The sequence below is a fragment of the Miscanthus floridulus genome, chromosome 8, assembly GCF_019320115.1.
Source record: "Miscanthus floridulus cultivar M001 chromosome 8, ASM1932011v1, whole genome shotgun sequence".
Taxonomy (NCBI): Eukaryota; Viridiplantae; Streptophyta; class Magnoliopsida; order Poales; family Poaceae; genus Miscanthus; species Miscanthus floridulus.
In genome coordinates this window covers 228,354,972-228,379,027 of record NC_089587.1, presented here as the reverse complement: position 1 = coordinate 228,379,027, position 24,056 = coordinate 228,354,972, and the positions used below count along the sequence as shown (strand labels likewise).

Sequence of the window (24,056 nt, the reverse complement as noted above, 5' to 3'; positions counted from 1 at the left end):
AAGCAAAAAAGCAAGAGTTCACAGCAGAATTTAAGAAACAAAAAAATCAGGCTAAGTCTATGAATTACACTAGGGTTTGGATCCATTGTTCAAATTGGGGTGGGTGGGGGTGGGGTGGGGTGGGGGGTGGGGGGGCTTGAATTCACTCTATGCAGAAGCAAGAGAATTTCTTTTCGGAAGAGGCTTCTGGCATTTCTTTGAAGATCATGTACGTCATTTCTTGCTGTCCAAATGCTCTAGCAGATAAGCACAACAGCTGCCATGAAGAATTGTGATTGCAGCCTGTCCTTGAGGTATATATCTCGGTACCAAAAAGGAACATAATTCTATAAGGTTTATATCATCATATAAGTGGAACCATATCATATACTCCCTTCATTCCAAATTGTAAGTCGTTTTGACATTTTCTTGGTATGTAGATTTTTTCTTTTCGAATTGGTATGTGGATTTTGCTATATGTATCTGGACATGCATATATCTAGATACATTATATACCATGTATATTTGACCAAGTTTATATAAAAATACCGATATATTTTACAGATTAGCTAGTATCATTAGATTTATCATGAAATATATTTTCTAGTATACAAATTTGGTGACATAAATATTAAAACACTTTTTTATATAAACTTGAGATGATGCCTTAGGATTGGACGAATAATGTAGAATTGTAATAATCAGGTAGTACTATAGATCAAACCCCATGCATTATTGGTTCCCATCATGTCTCCTTATTAGTCCTATTTTTTGTAAGGTGGATGATTTGCTAGTGAACAACACGATTGTGGTGACTATCAATGCGCGCCATTTCAAAATCTAGAGTTCTAGTCCTCTGCAGGTTCATATGTATGGTGGACATGTATATGTGGGTATTAATCGTATACAAGAGTTTTTTGTGGGTAGAGGGAAATAAAGCTTTGGTAGTGAATTAGTGAAAGTGTAAAAAAAAAGTTATGTCGTTGACGAGTCCGTACAATCATGCATGAGCTTGTAGTAGAAGGGAGGATTGATGAAGAAATAAAATGAGTAAATTGTATGTGCATGTGGTTCCTAAATTATTTTGAGAACCTAGAAATTTAAAGCTGCAGGCTTGTGAGAAAATGAACTAAAAATTGAAAAGCACACTAAGATGTGGGCTTATCTGCTGGCTTTTGAAGTGATGCTGGGAAGCTAAAATTTTATTAAAAACCAATAGCAAAAAGCCAGCAACCATAAACCATAAGTCAGAAAGTTAAGCCCTTGTTTAGTTGGACCCCAAAATCCAAAAAGTTGCTACAGTACCTGTCACATCGAATGTTTGCGGCCCGTGCATGGAGCATTAAATGTAGACGAAAAGAAAAACTAATTGCACAGTTTGGTGGGAAATTGCGAGACGAACGTTTTAAGCCTAATTAGTCAATGTTTGGACACTATTTGCCAAATAAAAACGAAGGTGCTACAATAGCCCCAAAATCCAAATTTCGCGAACTAAACCAGGGCTAACTTTTAAAGCAAAAACCTAAAATCTACAACACCGCACGTGTGAGGAAAGTTGCGTACTAGCTAGCTGGCGTTTTTTATTTTTTTTTTATTTTGAGGAACTAGCTAGCTAGTGCCTAGGGGCTGGCGTACTATACAGCCAACACAGCACGTACGTGCCGGCCCAACCCAGCCCGGCCCGATCGATGTGGTACCACGCCCACCATGACCATGCATCTATCATATCCTCCCGCCGGCCCTCTTTGCTAGTATATGATGATGGTGACCGCCGCGTTCTCTAGCTCATCTCTCTCTTCTTCCCCTCGCCTGCTACCTGCCGCCGGCATCTCCCACCCATGGTGGTGGCTGTCTGTATCTATTCTATGTCCTTCCAGCTGGACCTGGACCTGGGGCAGCCGGATGTTTAATTTTGTGGCGGCGGCGCGGCCTCTCCGATCCATCCATCCTCTTCGCTCCATGGCTCCATCCATCTCTATGGATCGTCTATTTATACGGCCCCATCTCTCTCCCTCTCTCGAAGCTCCCTCCGATCCGTCCCCCTCCCTCTCTAGATCTCAGTTCACACACACACACATATATACTCGATCTCACTGTCTTTGTGCACATCAGAGAGCTAGAGAAGAGCTAGCTAGAGAATTATGCAGCAGATCAGATCAAACAGAGAGAAGAGAGAATTTTATAAATACATGCGGCAGCCAGCAATCAAATTAAGGGAAGAAAAAGCTAGCCATCTACCAGCAAGATGGTGGTCATGTTCTCCACAGGCTTTCTTGAACTGTGAACTCGATCGATTCATGTGGATCCTTTATTAGCTTGCTCGGTCTTGTTGATGGTTCAAGAAAGTCCTTGGAAAACATGGCGCGCATCTGTCTTTCGCCGCCGCCGACTATAGATGGCGCGCGTCTGTCTTTCGACGCCGTCGACTACCATTCATGATAGATTATCGTTGTCTATGTTTTACCTTCGATTCTGCGGGCCTGCGGCTACCTACCTCTAGGTAAATCTATATCTGTCTTTATTTGTTCTTAAATTTCTGATTTCTGATCGATTATTATGATGCCCGGTCCCAATAATATTTCTTCAATAATTTCTCAATTATCCATGCCTGACTTTGTGTGAATTACAAGCTGGCGAATATATATAGGTAGATAGCTACCTAGCTAGCTAGCTGCTTGATTAACATTGCCCCGGCGGCCCGGCCGGCCGGCCGGCCGGCGCCCCCGCCCTATTCCATCTCCAACAACTCCATCTTTTGCATGCATGCATGCGGTGATCGATGCGGCCATATGCGTAGCTGCTGGTGCTGGATCGGCCGGAGTACATGGATCCATGTTGTCTTCATTTTGGCTGCCATCACATCTCTTATATATAGGTACGAACCTCCGATCCCTTTCCTCTTCATTAATTCTTCTGGATTGATGGTTATCGTATGTATGCACATCATCTCTTCCTTGGGATCACTACTTGATGCGAATTGATTTTTTTTTATTTTAACTCCACTTTCCAATATAATTCTTTGCCAGATCCAGCCTCTCTCTTTTCCAGTTTGGTGTTGATTGAGTTTGTTCCGGAATTTCTTTGCCGGCCCTGACTTTTATTTGTCTTGTTGATTCTTAACCTCTGACGATGGAATTTTCTGCCGTATATATTGTGTCTGTGTGTGTGCTTTGTTATACCATGTGATTTTAGTTAGGCCGCTTTGGAATTTGTGTGAAATTTTCTTGATTTTTCTTCCTTTTCTTAAGAAATTAAATTGATTCCTGCGAAAGTCCAATATGCCTCTATTTGTTACAATTGTGCCAGATTTAATTTTACACTAGAGGAGAGACTCATTTTAGTTAGTTCATCAGCCAGCAGGAGAGAGTTGGTCGACCAAGGAATTATTGCTATATACAAGCAGTACCAGTACATACCGATGCTCTATTTCTTGCATAACTTTTATAGCAGTAAAAATTAATATAATCATATTATGAGTTTAACTACAAGAACTGCATGCAGTAGGTGAGGGGAGTAATTTAATTGTAGAATATTTCCGAGGTGGAATTAGCTATTATTTATTTCGACATGCATGAGACAAATATATACTAGGAATGGCTAATAAGGCATACCGTTCGTTTGGCTGAAAAAATAAGCCAAAACATTATTCTGACTGAATTGTTGTGAGAGAAAAACACTGTTTTGGCTAAAAAAAAAAGCCGAATAAGCCGGATTTTAAGAGAAACGAACGGGGCTATGTCTAGGTGTATTACCTGTCTTTTGTAAGACCTACATATGAGAGAGAGGGTGCGCGCTAGAGAGAGAAATCTACCCTGGCCCGGCCCGACCCGGCCCTTGATGATGCAATAATGCAACTGAATTCTTACATAAAATTCAGCTAAAAATTAATGTTACTGACTTTAGTTTATTTGGTTGCTGTGCACTGTGTGGCGTTAGATTATCTAAACATGTACTCTGTCACAGATTCTTTACTTAGGATCGAGCAGAAAACTAAACATTGTCAAGATACAAAGGAGCTCGATATATGCTTGGGTGCCTGCCTGTGCCTCAAACCGAATACAGTACATCTCATTCTGTGCTTAATATGCATTAATTCTTGAGCAAAGGGCACCGGCCCGTGTAGTTTAGTTGTACGTACATTAATTTTTTGGATATATGAAATGTGTGAATATGTTTTTACAACTTCTCTCTCTCTCTCTCTCTCTCTATTTATATATATATAAGCATAAATATACTTTGACTAACTAACTGTTAGTTCATTTCCAATCCTACTAATTAAGAATACAGTAAGGACCTATAAAATAAAATAAAAATGTCACGCTGAGATTCGTTCTAGTCAAATCTTTTGATTAATTTGTAGAAAATATATATTTCATAAATTTTTACTATAAAAATATATTCATAAATTAATCTTATAATAGTAATTATGTATCACCAATATATATTAATATTTTCTATATACTTAGTGAAAGTAAAAATTATTTATGGAAGGGAAGGTGCAGTGTAGACTGGAGGAGCTATGCTGCAAGCCAGCAGTAGGAGTAGCTGCTGATTTACTGTTGGACTACTGTACTTTGTTGGCCCAGAAAGATTGAAATGGCAGAAGCTACTACTAGACACGAGCAGACACACACCTCTTTCCTTCTCCAACCCTGCTGCTGCTGCTCTGTCCCTGTCGTCTCTCATGACTCATCTCTGCGCGCGCGTGTGTGTACGACGATCCATGATCCATCCATCCATGGACATGGAGCTGAGCTGCTTTTCATTCATCTCCTCCCTCGTGTCCCGTCGATCCATCCATCCTGACCTGTCGCTTCATTCCCACCTGCGCATCTGACCCTTCCTTTTGTATTCTTCGTCTCCTCTCGCATCTCTCTTCTCTCCACTTGAACACTTTTGCATTTTGGAAACCACCACTTCACTCCAGTTCAGTTCAAATGCATGCATCAACAATGTCAGTCTCCAGCAAAGCAAAGCAAGCAGGCATTTGCAACCTACTGTCCCATATCTGGAAATCTAAAGCTGCCATGCCAATTCATTCCGGCACTGACTGAAACTAAACTCAACTGAACCCAATAATTGGCACACCAATGCTCACTTGCTGCCTGAATCATCATCATGCATGGAAGGGACAGGAAAGAACCCTTCTTTTCTTTTCACTCCTACCACCATCATGAGTTCATGACGCATCGTCATCCATGCTTCATTCACCACATCACCACTGCATCATCGATGTGGTGAGTGAAAATTGCGTCGGCCCAAGGCAGGCAGGCAAGGCAGGGAGATGAAGTGACACAACAATGCAAGACTCTCTGCTACCTCTGCCTGCCTGTGCATAGTAGGAAAGGAATACTCCTAGCCGCTGTTCAACCATGGATCTCTCTGTCCCTACGTTGCCTTGCTCCACAGTCGCCTTGCTGCTTTCACTGTGGATCCATCATGAGAGATTCAGAATTCCATGCCATGACATGCTCCTCCTCCTCCTCCTGCTGCTGCCGCCCCTGCTCGTGCTCGGACCATGCATGCCATGATAGCAATAGCATGCACACACTGATGCCTCGCTGCCGCTTCTCCTCTCTCCTTTCTTTTCATGCATGCAAGAGAGAATTTTCCTTGTGTGTTTTGTAGCTTGCTCCACCAACCCAACCTGCTGCACCTCTGCTGCTGTATACGTAGTAGGCCTTGTTGGGATGTTATTGATTCACCTCAATCAACATGTGTTGGGGTGGATTAGGGGGAAATTTAGTTCAAGTTTCACTCCAATCCACCTCAACATATGTGAATTGATGCGAATCCGACTGCATCCAAACAACACCTTAAAGTTCACGGATAATGACCCCTGAATCATATATCTGATGACGAGCTACCTCTGCAGTGCAGCTGCTAATGCGTTTCCATTTTGTTCCAGTGTCGGGCAGGGCATCCCCTGACTGATTGCATGCCCTCAACTAATGCAAACTGAACATAAAGCTACCGACTTACTATTGCACTAGTACGCTTTATTTGCGTGCCTAAATAAATGCTTCAAGCAGCCAGCGGCCGAGGAGCTGATTGATGCAACAACTCAGTGCACTGAAAGACAGTAATTTTCAGAGTGCAGAGTGCAGCATGCAAAAAGAAAAGAAAAAACTCTGCATGTTTTTTCTCTGAAATACTCTCTACGTTCCATATTTTAAGCCATTTTGATTTTTCATAGCTATCAAGCTATGTACCTAAAAAAACCAAAACAACTTACAATCTGAAACGGAGGGAATAGTTCTCCCTTTATGTTACAGACTGAAAGTAATCTCATTCCCAGTTGACTCTGCTGATGATATAAAATAGTTGATGTGAATTTGTGGGCTCAGTAATGCAGCACACTAGGAGGAGGAGTATGTTAGCGAAATGCAAGTGTGGTGGTCCTGATCAGACATACACATAAGTAAGTACAGATGGATGAATAGATAATTCAGCTGCAAGCAAGCTAGTACAGCTTCAGACAATCAGACATCTGAACATAATCATGCATGATGGCTGGCAGATTAGACATATATGCTTTGTCGTAGCACAACGAGTACATGTGTGCAGGCAGTTTCAAGTACTCCTACGCCGTTTGGTGCTGACATGACACTCTAACAGGAACAAGAAGGATATAAACACACACAAAAATGTTCAGAATTTGGTTTGGAGAGCAGTCACAGTCCATCATGCAATCAGACATCACGTACAACTTTATTATTTTGCTTATTATTAGGTGCAGGGTTGCTCTCATTCCATCCAATCAGCATTATATTCATCAGCAATAACAACCCTCCCTGCCGGGCTTAGAAATCAGTACTCCATTATTATTTAATTTTCAGCACGAACATGGAAAGTGGGAAAGGGGACGGGAATGTGGGCAGGAAAACATTATTGTGGAGACAGAATTGCTAGCTTTCGACTTCTCTTTAATTGTAGCTAGCTAGGTATGCGGCGTGTGATAAATCTTTATCATATGATATGATGAGTCGTTGTTGTTTGTCATTGCCATGTTATTATGCTCATCCTCGTCCACTCGCCCGCGTCGGTCGCGTGACTTCCCATCCGGACCTTGTGGCTCATCCTCATCCACCTGCCCGCGTCGCTTTGTGTTGTGCGCCCCCGCTCGCCATTGCCAACCCTCCCCGCCCGCCCGTCCGTACTCGCGCCTCCCGTCGCAGCTGCGCTTCATCCACCTGCCCGACGAGCTCTGCACCGCCGACCTCCTCGCTTCGCTACCTCGCCTTGGTGTCTCCTCCTCGTCTTTTGCTGCCTTGCATCCTTCTCAGGCTGCGGAGAGGACACAACGAGGGCCAGCGAAGGGGGTGTGCTGGGGGCGACGGATGGGAGACACCAGGGGATTACGGTGCGGACACGAGCGCACACTGTCCCCTTCTGTTATGCAACCAAGTAGCGCTTTGGTCCCTTTAGTTTTCTATTTACGAGGTCTGCTGAGATGGTCTCAATGGTGGGTCACGACGCCATCCACGATTCGGTTGGCTAGGGACTGAGAGATGCGTCCCGACACGCTGCGGGCGTCGAACGTCTCAGCGCTAGTGCTAGTGCCCCCGTTATGCTTATCCCTGTCCCAAAAAGCCAACCATAAAGCAATGCGTTGCACAGCAAAGCATGCATGCCACCAACTTTGCTTTGCTTTTCTTTACTTGGATTGGGCATGCAATGCAACTTACTTTTTGGTTTCATTTGTTTTCTAGCTTAAGCTTCTCGATGTGCTTGCTATGGAGTACGTACCTCTCTTGCTCTGCTGGAGCCTGGAGTGCAGTGTCAGTGTCCAAACAGACACTCCGATCCGGCCAGCAGAGCAGACAACAACAGCACGCGCGCAGATCCATGGATCTGAGTGAGTGAGTGAGGCTGGAACGGATCAGAGCAGTTGGTTAGTGATGTCGACCAGCTCAGCTATGTGTATATATGCATGTATCATCTACCACTACCATCGTCTCATCTCTCTCCCTCCACTCATCGCATTCCCCGTGTGTTGTGTTTCTCACTGCGTCTTTTATATATTATTATTATGCTCATCATCAGGGAAAGGAAGACATTCTCTGCTCCCCTTTTCGTCCTCTCTTTTAAAAGCTCATCATCAACTAGTATCTTTTCGTCCTCTCTTTTAAAGCTCATCATCAGCTAGTGTTTCATATTATTGCAGTACATGAGTACTGCCCCTAAACTCAGGCAGGCAACAAATTCTGTATGATAAGGCCATGTCCAACGCTCCTACGTGGCTACGTGTCTTGTGGCTCCAAGTCTTACCCGTTTGACGCATTTGTCCAGCTCAACTCGATTGTACGTCGCAGGTGCGATATACCCAGCAGTGCCTCATGCACCAGAAATATCGACCTCTCTTTCCTTTTTTCACAGAATTTTGCTAACCCAAAATCTGATATCTTTGGGCGCAAGTTCTGGTCTAACAAGATATTCTATGGACAATCTATGTTATGCAGCCGGCATACAAATAGTCGATACCTCGTGCTATTCCAACAATGATCCCATCCAACTTGAAGTTGTTTTCTCTCAATGGAATCAACGATGCTTCCAAATTTGTACAAATCTAAAGAGCCATTATGCATGTACTCATATACCAGTAAAGGACATGGTAATCTGTTTCATTTGTGCGTAAGTATACTTCACCGGCCATCTAGGCTTGGAGCTGCCTTGTTTTTTCACCGACCATTGAATCCTCCTGGCCTGTTGAAACTAGCACAAAATTTGAGTGGCGGCCTATTACTAATGGATCTCTATAGCTACACGAAAGAAGATATATTTTCTTTTGAAACCTAGAATTTAAGTGGGGGCACATGCCCCTACTCCTTGTGTACTAGGTCAGCCCCTGGTTGTATTGGCGCATGTCGAGCAACTCGCCCGTCTAGATACTGTAGCCAATGCTCGAGGCAGCGTACTCCTAGCATTGGTTGACTGAGAGTCCCACTATATTCCTTGACCAACTTGGCCCCAGGCAACTTCATCCCCTTGAAACAACAAAATGCGTCGGTGCTTTTGTTTCTAGTGCATACAAGTGCTTTCTGACGGACATAGCCATTTGAAAAGTCCCGCAGCCTCTAGTTGCACAGTGATCGGTGCTTAACCCCGGCAGGCATCTGCACATCAGAGTTTTGTTTGCAACGCGGTATCCGTTGGCACCACAGTAGGTGTAGGCATCGCAGGGTCTGATGGGCAATAAAAGAATATTATCCATTTTTTGCTTATCCAGATTAGCCTTTTGATCCGTCCTAAGAGTTGTCCAACACTAAGCAGGATAGAAGTGAAGGGATTCGAATAGAGAAGTAGGTTCGTCTGGAGCCAGAGAGGACGGGGAAGTCAAATTCCACTGTTCCACGTGGAAGTTGCATAAATCTTGGTTGTTCCATTCAGGAGCTCGAACTAGTTGAGGTTGTTGCCTTAGATAGTTGGAACTTTAGATTACCCATTGATGGATCTGCCGCACTTCTCCAGGTGGTGAGGCTTGTGCTGACTCCGGACCGAAGATCCACTCCGTGCTGCATCCCTAGGAGCAGCGTGCCGGTTGGATGATCAAAGCTCTGCCAACATATACTTTCATCATCAATGCTTCTATTCTTTAAAGTGATCACAAAATTTCCGGTGTCCAGTAGTTGTGCGCTGCCGCCACCGAAGACCACGACACCATATTTACGTCGAGGACCTAGAGCTGCCCGTCGGCTGAGAGCCATAGCTCTCCGAGGGTACCAACCACTGGCTTCTACCGGTTGGCAACCCAAATAATCAGGGGCGGACCCAGTACAGAAGGAGCAGGGGGCACGTGCGCCCACTCAAATTATGGGTATTCAAAGAAAATGCATATTCCTTTGTGTAGCTATAGTAAAAGGTTGCCACTCAAATTTTGTGCTAGCTTCGCCCCTGTAAACAATGGTTGGCCCTGGGGTTTAATGTACCAAATTCCGAGATATGTGCCGCCCCTCTAGTGTGAAGAAACCGAGCTCGAACACGCTGTCGTTCGAGATGAGAGTCTCATTGTGGTGAGGCAATGCAAGCTGGCATGATGGGGGGCATTATGCGTGGTACTGGTTGGTTGATTGGAAAGTCAATAGTGGACTTGTGTGCTTGGACCTTCGTTTCATGTGGGCATGTTGCTAGGGTTGCTTCGTCTCTTGGCCTAGTGCCAGTTTATGAATTAAGGGCGTGTTTGGTGCGCTCCATGTAGCTCAACCTGGTTCGCTGTGTGCAAGAATCCTATGTTTGGTTCGACACACGGCTGATGGGGCTAGGCCTGTTGCATGCAAGATGCCTCGCAGAGCCAGGCTCCTCGAAAAAGCAAATAAGTTCCGTTTCTCTCGGGCTTGTTTCTCGTGGCTCAACTGTGAGAGAATGAATGCAACAGCAGACAGACAAAAGAGGCAACTCAAGTTTGATGAAGCACTAACCAATGGGGCGTGGCTACGCCCGGACATCCGGACGCCCGCACCGCTGCCCCCCATCTCGCGTCCCGAGCCTTCCCGCCCACGTCCCGCCCGTGCCACTACAGACCGCCTCCGCCTTCACGCGCCTAACACCGAGGCGAGATAGCAGAAAAGGCAAAGAGGGAGATGCAACACTCGATCTAGTTTTGAAACATCCAGATGCAACAATTGCAACATACGTTTGAAAACAAATAAAACATTTGAAGCATGCGCCTCAAACACTTGCAAAAACAACTAAAAACACTTGAAGCCATTGTAAACATGCGCAACGTTCAGATAAAACACTTGCATCATACGTGTGAAAACATATGCAACATCCTGATAAATACAGTTGCAACATACGTCGGAAAAAAACAAATGAAACATTGAGAACAGGAGCTTGCAACATACGTGTACAACCATTGCAACATGTGCAACATCCCGACTACTTTTGCAACATCCGTATGAAATACTTGGAACATACATCTGAAACATTTAAAACAGGTGCTTGCAACATGCAGTTTTAGCGCAAACATCTCCTTGCTGCTTGGAGAGTGGAGGCTCGTCGACATGTGGAGTTCGCCAGGGACAGCGGCCCGATGGTGCTTGTAGGTAGCGGCTTCGCGGTGGCTGCGCTATAGGGCAAGGAGGTAGCGGCCACTCACCGCGCCCGGCAGGGCCGGTAGCCAAGAGTCACGACTCATAGGTGGCTGCACGCCTAGCAGGGCTTGCAGCCATGTCGCCGTGACTCGTAGGCAGCCGTGTGCCGAAACCAAGAGAGGGCGGCCGCGCGCCGAAACTAGGAGAGGGCTAGCAGTCGAGCGAGGCGTGCGGGAGTTGATTTTTTTCTTTTTATTAGGCGAGCAGCGCATGCGGCAGTGAGTGGAGCAAGGCGTCCGGCCTTCCAGACGTCTTAATGGTAGCATTCCATTTTTCAAATTACGAATCATGAAGCAAGGGAGTACTTTGAAAAGGAAAGGAAAGTAAAAGCTGAAATAATATAACCATGGATACATAATATTTTCTTTTGGAACAACAAATTAATTAAGCTCATGCAACTACCATGTATTTTTTGTTTTTGGTGACCATGCATGCCTTTGGCAATGCCTTGTAATCTGATACTAGCTCCTCATTCCATATAGTAACAACAAAACCGATCACAAGACATGACGCATAACCACCAACAAATACATATAAATAAAATAAAAATAAAGACCTCTACCACTACACTACAACACCACATCACCGTCAGACATCTGACGCTATAAATTATATTTATTGATGGATGATCTGACGCTAAAGATAACTCATGGACCATCTGACGCTAAATCCACATTTAGCAATTCAGTGTCTGTCGCTATAGGTATTCATTTTTAATGTTTAACGATCTGTCGCTAATATCATGTACACCGTCAGTCAGTCTGCCACCAAAAATAAATGGGCCCCATCTAGCTCACGCGCCCACTTCTCTCGCGCCAAGCTCCCGTGCAAATTTTGGCCTAGCCCACAAGTCAGAAACCCTAGACCCTTCTGTTCCCCCAAATCCCAAATCCAGGAGCGGTGCCGAAATGAACCTGCCTGCGCCGCCGCCCTCTCCCACCAAATCGCGCCTGCCCGACCCCAAATCTCATGCCCGCCACCTCTCAGCTCCCTCCCAAATCCTAGCCCACCCTGTCCCCAATCTGCCGCTCGCAATCTCCTACCCATCGCTGCCCTCCCTCCCGAATCCCAGCCTTTCGCTCACTCGCCTCGCCCGGCCCCCAAGCTCCCGCTCGCTCGGCCCCTCTGTTCGATCACGCTCTAGCCAGCTTCGGGCAGCGTTAGTGGCCTTCGTTGCCATGCGCTCCAGGCCAGCTCGGTCCCTACTCTCCGTAGTGCAGCCCCTACGGATGAGATTTGGACCGGTCGGAGCTCGCCCTCTGTCCGTTTCCTCTGTGTGTCGGAGTGCAGCACCTCAGATCCTGCCCCACCCATCCCCGCCCATCGCCCCCTGGAGCAAGCCACGGCGGAGCACGCCACCCCCTGGAGCACGCAACGGTGGAGGACGCGCCCCCAAAGCTGACCGTGATGCTGCATCACTACTTCTTTTCCTGGTAAGCAAGCTGTTGGATCGATTGCCTTGATAGCGAGTTCCATTCTATAGGATCTATTTTGCTATCCTGAGCACTGAAATTGAGAATTTTTTTTCTTGAGCTGTCCATCCATCAGTTTGTTGTGGATTTGTATGCTCTAGCTGTATCACTGTCAGATGTAATCGTAATCAGAAGTTTGGGCACTTGATTCAATTTTGTTCATGGTAGTTCAGGCTTCATATTATGTACTCCGTACTTGATTTTTGGTGCAAATCTACATTATGACATGAAAATGTATAAAGCAATCCAAGAGGCTAATTGAACTCATGGTATTGGAAGGAGATGACACAAATTTATCAAGCAGTTGGTATGAATTGGCGTTCATCTCATAAGAATCATCTCCTATACCACAATAATATGTTTTGAGGATTGATGCTCTTGTCCAGCTTTTGAATGGGGCCCATGGATTAATGTTAACATGTAACCAGTTCCCATCTATTGATGTGAACATCTATCCTTTGCTGCCCCAACTAGTCAATTTGCAGTGGTTGGGATAATTTTGGGAAGCTCTTCATATTGGGTTTACATTTGCAGTGGTTGGGATAATTTCTTTTCCTAGCTTTTGCATGTTTCCTTACTAAAACCATTCTAAAAATAATGAGGGGTCTATATACTTGTTCTTACCGTAAGCCCGAAACCATTCTTTCCAGTGTTACAAGTAGGCATAATTGATTTATTCTTTCCAATTCATTTCAGCTCCCTAGGTGAAAGTACTATGGAGCTGGCCCACTAAACCCAACGAGTCATAGATCTGCTGCATCAATGTCGTCCTCTTCTCATTGCTTGCAGCCAACAGATTTAAGTACTGTAGGTACACGCTCAGTCCCCACAAAGACTCATGGAAAAATCATGGATCAATAGTGATGCTAGGCACACAAAGGCATACTTACAAGGAGTCAATAATTTCCTAGCTTTTGCATTTAGAAATTCAGCGGTAGGGGACAAGATACTATGCCCTTGCAGAAAGTGTGTTAACTCATTTTGGAGAGACTCAAGTGATATACGAGAGCACTTGATATGTGATGGGTTTCTAAAAGGGTACACAACTTGGAACTTACATGGGGAAGCTAGTTCCTCTTTTGTGAATACCGACAATGGTGATGGTGCTGATCTTGTGGAAGAGTCTAGTGAAGAGGATGACATATCTGCATTGCTTAGAGACCTAGCTTGTGGTTTAGATGATAGAGGGGATTTCGAAGACAACAGTTCTGTTGAGGTTCCTAAAGAACTAGTTGACCTCCAAAAGTTGGTAGAAGCCAATAGTCAAGAATTATTTTCTAATCGCAAGAAGTATAGTAAACTGCGTTTCCTGATTAGGCTACTTCACATCAAGCTCCTTGGAGGATGGACTGACAAAAGTTTTGACCTTATACTAGATCTATTTAATGATGTCTTACCTGAGGGTTCAACACTACCTAGAAACTACTATGAAACTAAGAAATTGATTAAGTCTATAGGACTTGGGTACATTAGTATTCATGCTTGTGACAATAATTGCATTCTATATTGGAAGGAACATGAAAAATCTGAATCATGTCCAAAGTGTGAGGTTTCATGTTGGAAATCAGCTAGGAAGAGTCTAGATGGGAAACATGTGTACAAGGTTCCTAAGAAGGTTCTTCGGTACTTTTCGATAAAGAAAAGGCTCCAAAGATTATTTCTATGTTCTAAAACAGCAAGTCTAACAAGATAGCATGATGAGGAGAGAACAAGAGATGATGTTCTTAGGCATCCTATAGATTCTCCTCTATGGAAAGATTTTGATCTTAAACATCCTGAGTTTGCTAAGGATAGCAAAAATATACGCCTTGCATTTGTCACCGATGGTTTTAATCCTTATAGAACCCAAAGTATTAGCTATAGCATTTGGCCTGGTATATGTATTCCCTATAATTTTCCACCATCAATGTGCATGAAGCAATCAAATTTCATACTCTCTTTGCTAATTCCTGGAAAACATGCTCCTGGTAGTGATATGGATGTTTTTCTCTAGCCACTTGTGGATGATTTGTTAGATATGTTTGTTAAGGGGGTTAGAACTTTTGATGCATCGAAGGGTGAGTACTTCCAATTACGAACAACAGTGTTGTGGACTATTACAGATTTCCCGGGTCTAGGCTATGCATCTGGTTGTGTCACTGCTGGTGAAGCGGCATGTCCTGATTGCCACTCATATACTTGTTCACATAGACTTGGTAATGGCAGCAAGACTTGCTATATGGGTCATCGTAGGTTTTTGGATGAAAATCACCCATTTAGGTTCGATGTAGATAAGTTTGGTTCAACTGAATTTAGGCAGGCACCTACTCCACTCTCTGGGGAGGAAGTGTTGGAGTGTACTAAAGATATTGTTATAGTTTTTGGCAAGGATCCATATGGAAAGAAACCACCAAGGAAGAAACGCAAGGAAGGGGAGCCATTAGTCATTTTTAAAAGGAGGTCTATTTGGTTTAAACTTCCCTATTGGAAAGAACTGATGCTGCGACATAATTTTGATGTCATGCACATAGGGAAAAATGTGTATGAGAACTTTGTTAATACATTCTTGGGTACCGATGGGAAATCTAAGGATAATCTGAATTCTCGCTTAGACCTTCAAACTTTAGGTATTAGAAGCGATATCTACCCTGTTGATGTTGAAGACCAATTTTATTTACCACCTGCACCATATACAATGAGTCCTTATGAGAAAAAAATTATTTTGTGAAGTACTAAAAGGGGTAAAGTTTCTTGCTGGTTATGCATCTGATATACGTCACAATGTTCATGTCAATGAGAGAAAGGTGTTTGGCCTTAAGAGTCATGAATGCCACATCGTTCTACAACACTTACTACCGCTTGCTGTGAGGAAAGTATTGCCAGAAGTAGTTAGTGCTGCAGTGATTCGTGTTAGTCATTTCTTCAAGGAATTTTGTGCTTCTGTTTTCCACAAAAGTGATATGGATAGTCTAGAGGTTGAAATAGCTGAAACCTTAAGCCTTCTAGAGACTATATTCCTACCCTCCTTTTTTGACATTATGGTACATCTGATGGTCCATCTTCCTGCACAAGCAAGACTGGCTGGTCCAGTACATTTCCATAGCATGTGGCCTGTTGAGAGGTAAGTTCTATGAGCGTATTGCAGCATACGTATAAAAAATACATACTATTTTACAACATAATGAGCCTATTATATTTGTATAGGTTTTTGATGAGACTGAAAGGTGATGTTCATACAAAAAGCCATCCGAAGGGATCAATTATGAAGGGTTCTATGTTTTATGAGAGCCTTACACTATGTGGACACTATTTACACAGCCAAGCACTTAGAAATGTTGAAGAACTGCAAGCTGAAAATTCCACAACCCCTTTCTTTGATAGCATTGGTCGGGGTTTAGCTGGGAAGTGCACAGTGAGTTTAGACCACAAGACTTGGCTACAAGCACATAGATATGTTTTGTTCAACTATGCAAATATAGGGCTTTACTTGGAGTAAGTAACCTATTTCACTTCACACCATATGTTTAGATTCTCTTGCAATGGTAAGATGATAAAATTGACCTTTGTAGAAAGTATGCTCACTATATATCTTCAATTGGTGTTCGAAACCAATGAGCTATCAACCGAATGCAGCATGAACAATTCCATGAGTGGTTTAGGTCGCATGTAAGTAGGAAGAGAACTTAACACATGTTATCTAAGTTGAACTTCTCATTTACCTTAATAATATTTCTTACTAATCATAGGTGGAAGAAATATGTGAGGAAGTACCAGATGAGATACAAATCTTACCCAAGGCGCCAATTATGAGTGCACAAAAATATAGTAGCTACATAATAAATGGATTTGATTTTCACACTGAGTCCTATGATGTGGGTAGGTCTGTCAAAAATAGTGGCGTCGCTCTAGTTGCAGAGTCCACATGCTTTTAGAGGGGTAATAATGATAATGTCATAATAGGAAACAAGACTTATCATGGCATTATAAAGGAGATTGTTGAATTGAACTATGACCACAAAGAAAATGTTGTTCTTTTCAAGTGTGATTGGGTTGACAACCATGTGTGGGGCAAATGGGTTAAAACCGATCAGTTCGGGGTCACCACTGTCAACTTTAAACATTTATTGAATACTGGTGAAAAAGTATCAGATGAGCCTTTCATACTAGCATCACAAGTCATGCAAGTCTTCTATGTTCCTGAACATGCTGGTTCTGAGTGGGTTTCTGTTCATCAGTCCAAACCAAGAGACTTCTATGATATGGATAATTTGGAGAGTGAGCACCTAGTTAATGGCAATGGACTAGTTCTGCCACTGCCTGATCTAAATGCCAAGGTGACTGTGGATGTTATTAATGAGGTTGTCCCCACTATTAGGACAGACATAGATGGTATAATTGTTGAGCCTAAAAAATAAGTGTTATTTATGCAGTATGTGATTGCCTCATTGAAAATTTTGTTCCCTTCAGTTTGTATTATTTCTTATACAAGGAAAAGATTGCTAATTCCTTTGTACCTTTTTAGGAGAAAAAATGTCAAACGCAAGAGGAAGATGTAACGAAGATAATGGCATGACTGAGTATGAGAGGCAGAAATGGGAACAAGTTGCAAGAAACCAGGAGAAGATGGATTCCCTTCATCTTCGTAAGCTGAGCGTCGCACTCCAGCCTGCCCAACCAAATAAAAGAACAAAGGTTAGCCTTGTACAATAGTGCTAGAACATTTCTAAACTAGAACAAATACTTATGGGTTGCTCGGAATTGCTACCTTACTATGTTCGGTTAACTTCTGCATAAAAAAATAATAATCTTTAGATGGCACTTGGATACTGCACTTTACTACTACCTCAGATACTGCACTTGGATTAAACTGATCTTTTTAAAATAAAGGATAGTGATTTCTAAACTAGTACAAATACTAATTGGCATTGTCATGTGCATTTTCCTGGAGACAACTCATAACACAAGTGATGCAGCCATTGAACATCATAATTTGCGACCAAGACCACAAAGAAATAATGTTGAGACTGCAAATGAACAGATTATTGATGATCCTGATTATGAAGTAGTCGGAGAGTTCTTATGTGACAATGAAGGTATTGTATTTCTGAAAATTTTTTAGAACATTTTTTTCAATTTCTGGCTACAATTTCTGAGAACATATACTGATATTTTCTGAAAATACTCACATTTACTTTTTCATCTGTATAGATTTGCACAGTGGTACTCAAAAGAGGAATGGAGGGGAAATCACCACAATGAATGACATATGCTGATATTTTCTGAAAATACTCACATTTACTTTTTCATCTGTATAGATTTGTACAATGGTACTCAAAAGAGGAATGAAGGGAAAATCACCACAATGAATGACATATTCTCAAGGACAACTGACATGCCTAAAATCAAAATAATAGTCAATGAATATGGACAGCCTGTAGGAGAAAATTATAGGAAGTTTGCTAGTGCCATTGGTTGTCAAGTGAGAAAGATATTACCAGTTCAATTTAATGATTGGAGATCTGTTCCCCTTGGAAAGAAGCTTCAAGTTTGGGATAACTTGTAGGTATAGCATTGTCTACCCTTGTGCAAGTTATCAAATTTATAGCAGCTAGTATAATCTATGCATCAATAGCAACTTAGTGCAATCTGTACATAATCTGTACATCAATAATCAGCTTTTTTTGTAGCAATCTAATACCCACATAGCAATTAATAGTAGCTTAGTATAATTTGTACATGATCTGATGGCTCCTTTTTAATGGCAAATTAGGCATTCTATGATGTGTATGAGGCTGTCAAGAAATGGTTTATGGATACGTATGCAAGGAAGTGGAAGGACTACAAGGCAAACTTAAAAGAGAAGTTTTTTGATGAAACATTAACAGATGAACAAATGAAGGAAAGACTTAAAAATATATTAAATGATGATGACATCAATTATCTTATTAAATTTTGGAGGTCTCCTTAACGTCAAGGAACAGTTCATATGAATCTCTCTTTTCCATTACTTGCCTATGAATGTGCAAATCTCAATGATTTCTACTATAGGCTCACACTGAAAGAGGAAAAGCAAATCATGCGAAGTTGAGGGTTCATCATACATCTGGAAGCATCAGCCATGCTTGCCGTAGTTATAATCTGGTATAGAATCCTATCATGTTACTTATCCTGTAAATTATTTTGGGGCATTTTCATTGGTACATAGTTATAAACTTGTAGGGTAAAGCACTTGGACGCACCCCTCAAAGAGATGAAGTGTACATCAATACACATACAAGAAAAAATGGAGTACCTTTAAGGGAGGCAGCAGGAACAATTGTAAGTTTTCCCCAAATAAAGAAATATGGATATGTTGTATACACTTTACTTATTCATATTTTGTAGGATGAGATTAAAACCATTGTTGAAGCTCAACCAGAGTTGAAGGATAGAACAATTCAAGAAGGCGATGCGTATGCTGCTGTTTATGGAGCAAAGGAGCTAAGAGGACGTGTTCGTGTTTTGGGTCTAGGACCAACTCCCCAAGAGATTGGTACCCCAGGGCTCAAAGCACTCATGTCAACAAGGATGCAAATAGAAATTTTTGCTCGACAGAAAGCTGAAAGTAAGAACAGAACTCTTGAACAACGCATTGCGGAATTGGAAGAGGAAAGGATGGCACAAGGAAGGACAAATGATGAAGTCCTGTCACAGCATGGCTCTAATTCACGACAGCATGCGGTAAAGAACTCGAACTAAATTATCTCTTTACATGTCGTAATCTGCACATATATTTCTCTGGTAGCAGCCAATGAATATTATTATTCCGATTCTTGTGTAGAGTCCGACACCTAAAAGACCTATCGACGAGGCACATAATGCTCTTCAGTGTGAAGACTATGATAATTATGTAGAGGATGAAGACTATGATGACTATGGTGAGGAGGATGAGAACTTGCTCCCCCTTAGGCATGCTGTAGCCTGATCAGCTATGAACATTACAACAGCAACAAATGTTCGCCCTTGCTTTGCAAATGATACACATGTAATCTTCCTATGCCCTTGCAAAGTATTTGTTTGTGATTTTAAAAATATTCCCTGCATTACAATTCTCATGAGTGCATCATTTATTTCAGGTTGAAATGGAAGAGACCTTGCCCCCCTCTAGGCCTACTGTTGCCCGATCAGCTATGAACATGACTACTGCACCAACAAGTGATATCCACCCTTACTTTGCAAATCATACACAAGTAATCTTGCCTTTCTACTGCAATGTTTGTCTTTGCGATTTCAAAAATGTTCCATGCTTTATAGTTCTCATGAGTGCATCATTTATTTCAGGTTGAAATGGAAGAAAGCTTGCTGCCCCCTAGGCCTGTTGCAGCCCGTTCAGTTATTAACATGACTACTACACCAACAAATGATATCCTCCCTCGCTTTACAAATGATACACATGTAATCTTGCAATGCTGCAGCAATGTTTCTATGTGATTTTAAATGTTCCATGTTTTACAGCTCTCAATAGTGTATCTTTACTTCAGGCTAAAACTAATGAGAGCTTGCTCCCCCATAGACACGATGTAGCCCATTCACCTATAAACAAGACAACTACAGCAACAAATGATGGCCCTCGCTTTCATGATAACCTTGTAATCTTCCTGTCTTCCTACATTCTTTTGTGGTTTCATATACATTCCTTGCTTTAAAATTCTTATGGGCGCATCATTTATTTTAGGTTGGAAAGGACGTGATATTGTTTGCTATATTGAGATCTGAGTTAGCTGTGGCTAGGGGAACAATCATTTCAACTAATCCAAACACCATGGTAGGAGGCCAGCCTCTTGGAAATGAATATTGTGAAGTAGTTGTCAATGTTGTGATGAGAAGGGATGCTATGTTGCCTCAGACTTATGGCAAGATATAGACTATGGCTAGTGCTCTCAAGATGAGCATTGCATGGCCATACAATAAAGTAATAAACTAGACTTGACATAATTTTTATTTTGTTTTGATCTGTGATGCATGACCAATGTCCTAATTAAACCTATTTGTGATAGATAAAGGAATGCAAGAAGAAGGAATGCAAGAAGGCATCTAGTACACCTCTCAAGGGCACTACAGGTATGTCCCTAAATTAGAGTTTGACAAAGTGAATAGAGGCTGCAAGTGAATAGAAAATAACAGCTCAATTACATATGCAAGTACTAGCTAGTAGTACTGCTCATGGTCTGACAAAGTCACAAAGTGATGGCTTCTACTATTAGCAATAGGGCCCTCAAGTTTATTATTGCAATGGACTTGCTTCCCAGACAACTTTAATCGTCTAGAAATATCTTATTTGCAACTACAGGGTCTATCTCTATCTGCCTGGTTGACTTACCAATTGCTAAGTATCATAGCAGCGAGTATGATGGGCACGTAGGTACTTTTTGTTTCTGTTATCTATATAATAGATCACCTTTAAAATTGATACCTACATCAGCACCAAGCAGTTTGATCTTAGCAGTATGAAGAAGATCACACTAGTATGTAGGTCGAAAGAAACTTGCTATCTTCACTTTTGGATTGTGTATCTAGTATTCTGGGTGGTGAGCAGGTTTTAGTTAGTGCATGAGATCGTCGTACAACTCATGCATAGGATAAATATGAGGGGCTGGCCGCTCATCCGTGAAATATCAACTCAACCATTGGCTATTTACTGGAGGTGTTAAATTACTTCATTTTGATTAGAGTAGTATGCATGGTTGAGAGCTTATCTCCATCTGTACCTCTCTCTGGTGTGTGCGTTGCAGCAGCAAGGCTGCTCGGCCAAGCCTGCTGATCGGTCAGGCCATCCAGGCAAATCGACCAAGCTTTTTGTGTAGCAGCAGCATATCCTTCCTGTGCTGTGCGTTGCCTTGTGAAGACTGATTTTCTGATTCTAGCTCTTAGAATTTCTGGTCCAGCAAGCTGTTTTGTTGGTATCTTCCGCGTTTGAGTTCCGATTCTCGTTCTGTCATTTGCATTGCTTTCTACCGTTCCTTGTGAAGACTGAGTTTACTTTTCAAACTAAATAGTTTACCACCTGAGATGTAACCCGGGAGAAAATCATTGTTAAATCCACATGAGGGGCTGGCCGCTGGCCTAAATGCTGTTCTCCCAAAAGATGATCCTATATAACTTAGAAACAAGAGTGAGCTTCACCCAAGTCGTACCTATACATGTGATATGTTGTCAGGTTGTAGTTTATAGGTAATAGCTATACTAAATATGATGGAGAAAGAAGGCATTTGTTTAGAGATGAAAATTGTAACTGTAACTATTACTTGCTGTCACGACCCGTGGCCGCCAGTGAGATCAAGCCGGCGACGTGAGCGGCAACAATCGAAGATCGGAGGGGATCTCGATACGGAGTAGGAAGCCTGGCCTCCTTACCTCTGTCTTCTTCTCTATTTTCTTTCTAGCCTCCCCGGTTCATCCTCTTGGAACTTATACACATCATCCGGTCTTCCACCTGGGTCCCATGGGTGGGTAGTCCACTTGTCAGCTAAAGCCTTGGACACCTTGCTATTCATGGGTGTTACATTTCCACCCCCACAAAATGTTGCTTGTCCCCAAGCAACGGCAAGACCATGAATTGTATCTCGATGACTAAAGATCCCAGAAATTCCTAGATCCCGCTGTCTCACTATGTATGGCTTTAGTTGCAACAAACATTTGCTTGGGCTGAAACCTTTGCCTCTCCAAGACAAAATCAGTTCACATATCCGATCAGTGTCACACCATGGTCTACCGATCTTTTGGTCAGGAAACAACAATAGTTCATCCACTTGGTCAAGAATGTTGTATAGCTCTTCAGCAGCAAATCTCTAGGCCTTAGAATAGAAGAATTGACCAAGTATTTCTCGAAACATTTGGTTTGATACATATATGCCAAGTTTTAGGAATTGGGAAGAGTCACCACCACTGGACAGCACCCTATATAGTTTTCTGTGACCAAGCTGTAGGAATAGAGAACAAGCACTGATATGCTGCAATACATCATTGGCACCTAAGACTATAGCATGCGTCTCCATTTTACAACTTGACTGTAACATGTGTTGACATATATCATTTCCACCCCCACAAAATGTTGCTTGTCCACAAGCAACGGCATGAAAAATACCAGGATCCCATGGACCATCAAGATGTAATACTGATATGCATCTCCACACCATCCAAGTCAAGAATTCATTGAGTACTGAAGCATGTAGAATATCTTCTCCATGACTAGTTTCATCTCGTTTGAAATTGTATAGTTTGCACAATTTTTGGCACTTAAATGCTCGATATTCTAGCACTGTGCACCGACTGATAAGATAAGGAGCCCAATAAAGCCTTATTTCTGTCAGGACAATGGTTCTTTCAGTTCCATTGGCCGAGAGATGTTGTTGAATTTGCAGCATAAGACCATTCTCCAATGGCCTGAGAGCTGTGTGATGCTCATTGAAATCTACATCAACTCTGTATTTATAATCCTGGGCACACAATCCTGGATCCCATTGTGCATTAGACATCCTATACAACTCAAGCTGTGTCTCACTTTCCCCTGAACTGGAAATTCCATGACTCCAGACGGGTAACTGATGTGTGCTCCCTGCTACTCCTAAGTCATATTTCAGATTGGAATGGATGTCCACATTGTTACTTTTGTAATCGTAACGTTCAACATATATTTCTTACTTATATGTTATTTGCTAGTAATTCTATTTATCATCTAGTTAAAATTGCCATAGACCATGCTCAATGCATCCTAATTACATGGTTGTTATATTTTTCAGAAAGTGTTGGGCAGTCTTTGGCTTGAGTTTTCTGGAAAATGGTTCTGCACATAACCTGGTGGAGGCTCTAGTGTTGGCAAGCCATTGCTTTTGGTTTTTGAATTCCTAGAAATGATTGTGTGCACAAACCTTAGTATGTCAAACACAAACTACTAGTATTGATGTGATCTTTTGGTGGCTGATCTTGTTGAATGATGTACTGTGCAAGACAAGATTGTATGTTATATATGTATTGATCTCCATGTGATGTATGCGTTTTTATATCTTTACGTGATGGACCTTAAGCTTGAATCTGGGTATGATATGTGCTACATATTTTCTCATTGTATTTTTTTTATATATTTATATTGTCCTAAAGAACAATCTGTCGCTATAAATACATGGACTGTTGAATGATCTGTCTGTATATGTCTAGTAACAGAGCATCTGTCGCTAAAAACTAGCAATGGACTATCTGTCGCTATAAATATTCGAGGCAATAGATTATCTGTCGCTAAAAGTACTGTCTGACGCTAAAGATTTTTAGCGACAGGACTTATAGCGTCTGCAAAAGTCTGTCGCTGTAAGTTTTTAGTGTCAGATTGTCTGTCGCTGTAGCCGCTTTTAACGTCATATCGTTCATCGCTAATCTTGGTGTTGTGGTGTAGTGTACTTTTGCTCACAAGATCGACCCGTCAAGCACTCACGATCACCGGGCAGATGAACATACAATGGGCAATGAATGAAAACCTAATAAATAATGCTTATTAGTAATA

General features: G+C 42.2%; 2 protein-coding genes across 6 annotated transcripts; both read left to right on the top strand.

The window, feature by feature from the left end:
- Window positions 1-1,768: 1,768 nt before the first annotated feature.
- LOC136478458 (uncharacterized) lies at window positions 1,769-18,841 on the top strand. Of its 5 annotated transcripts, XM_066476916.1 has the most exons (7): window positions 1,769-2,479; window positions 2,610-2,854; window positions 17,046-17,215; window positions 17,472-17,616; window positions 17,839-18,086; window positions 18,294-18,664; window positions 18,743-18,841. In XM_066476916.1, the coding sequence occupies exons 2-5, from the start codon at window positions 2,743-2,745 to the stop codon at window positions 18,084-18,086; spliced, it is 675 nt and encodes a 224-aa protein (XP_066333013.1). In that variant the 5' UTR covers window positions 1,769-2,479; window positions 2,610-2,742; the 3' UTR covers window positions 18,294-18,664; window positions 18,743-18,841. The 5 variants fall into 5 exon arrangements, with proteins under 5 accessions (XP_066333013.1, XP_066333012.1, XP_066333016.1 ...); XM_066476915.1 differs by lacking the exons at window positions 1,769-2,479; window positions 2,610-2,854 and adding an exon at window positions 16,338-16,912 and having other exon boundaries at window positions 17,562-17,616; XM_066476919.1 differs by lacking the exons at window positions 1,769-2,479; window positions 2,610-2,854 and adding an exon at window positions 16,338-16,912 and having other exon boundaries at window positions 17,562-17,616; window positions 17,732-18,086.
- A 652-nt stretch (window positions 18,842-19,493) lies between these two features.
- LOC136470768 (uncharacterized) lies at window positions 19,494-23,548 on the top strand. Its single transcript, XM_066468503.1, has 7 exons — window positions 19,494-19,547; window positions 19,639-19,752; window positions 19,844-19,957; window positions 20,044-20,151; window positions 20,238-20,327; window positions 20,560-20,623; window positions 23,302-23,548. Exons 1-7 carry the CDS (start codon window positions 19,494-19,496, stop codon window positions 23,325-23,327), a joined length of 570 nt encoding a protein of 189 aa, XP_066324600.1. The 3' UTR covers window positions 23,328-23,548.
- Window positions 23,549-24,056: the final 508 nt, after the last annotated feature.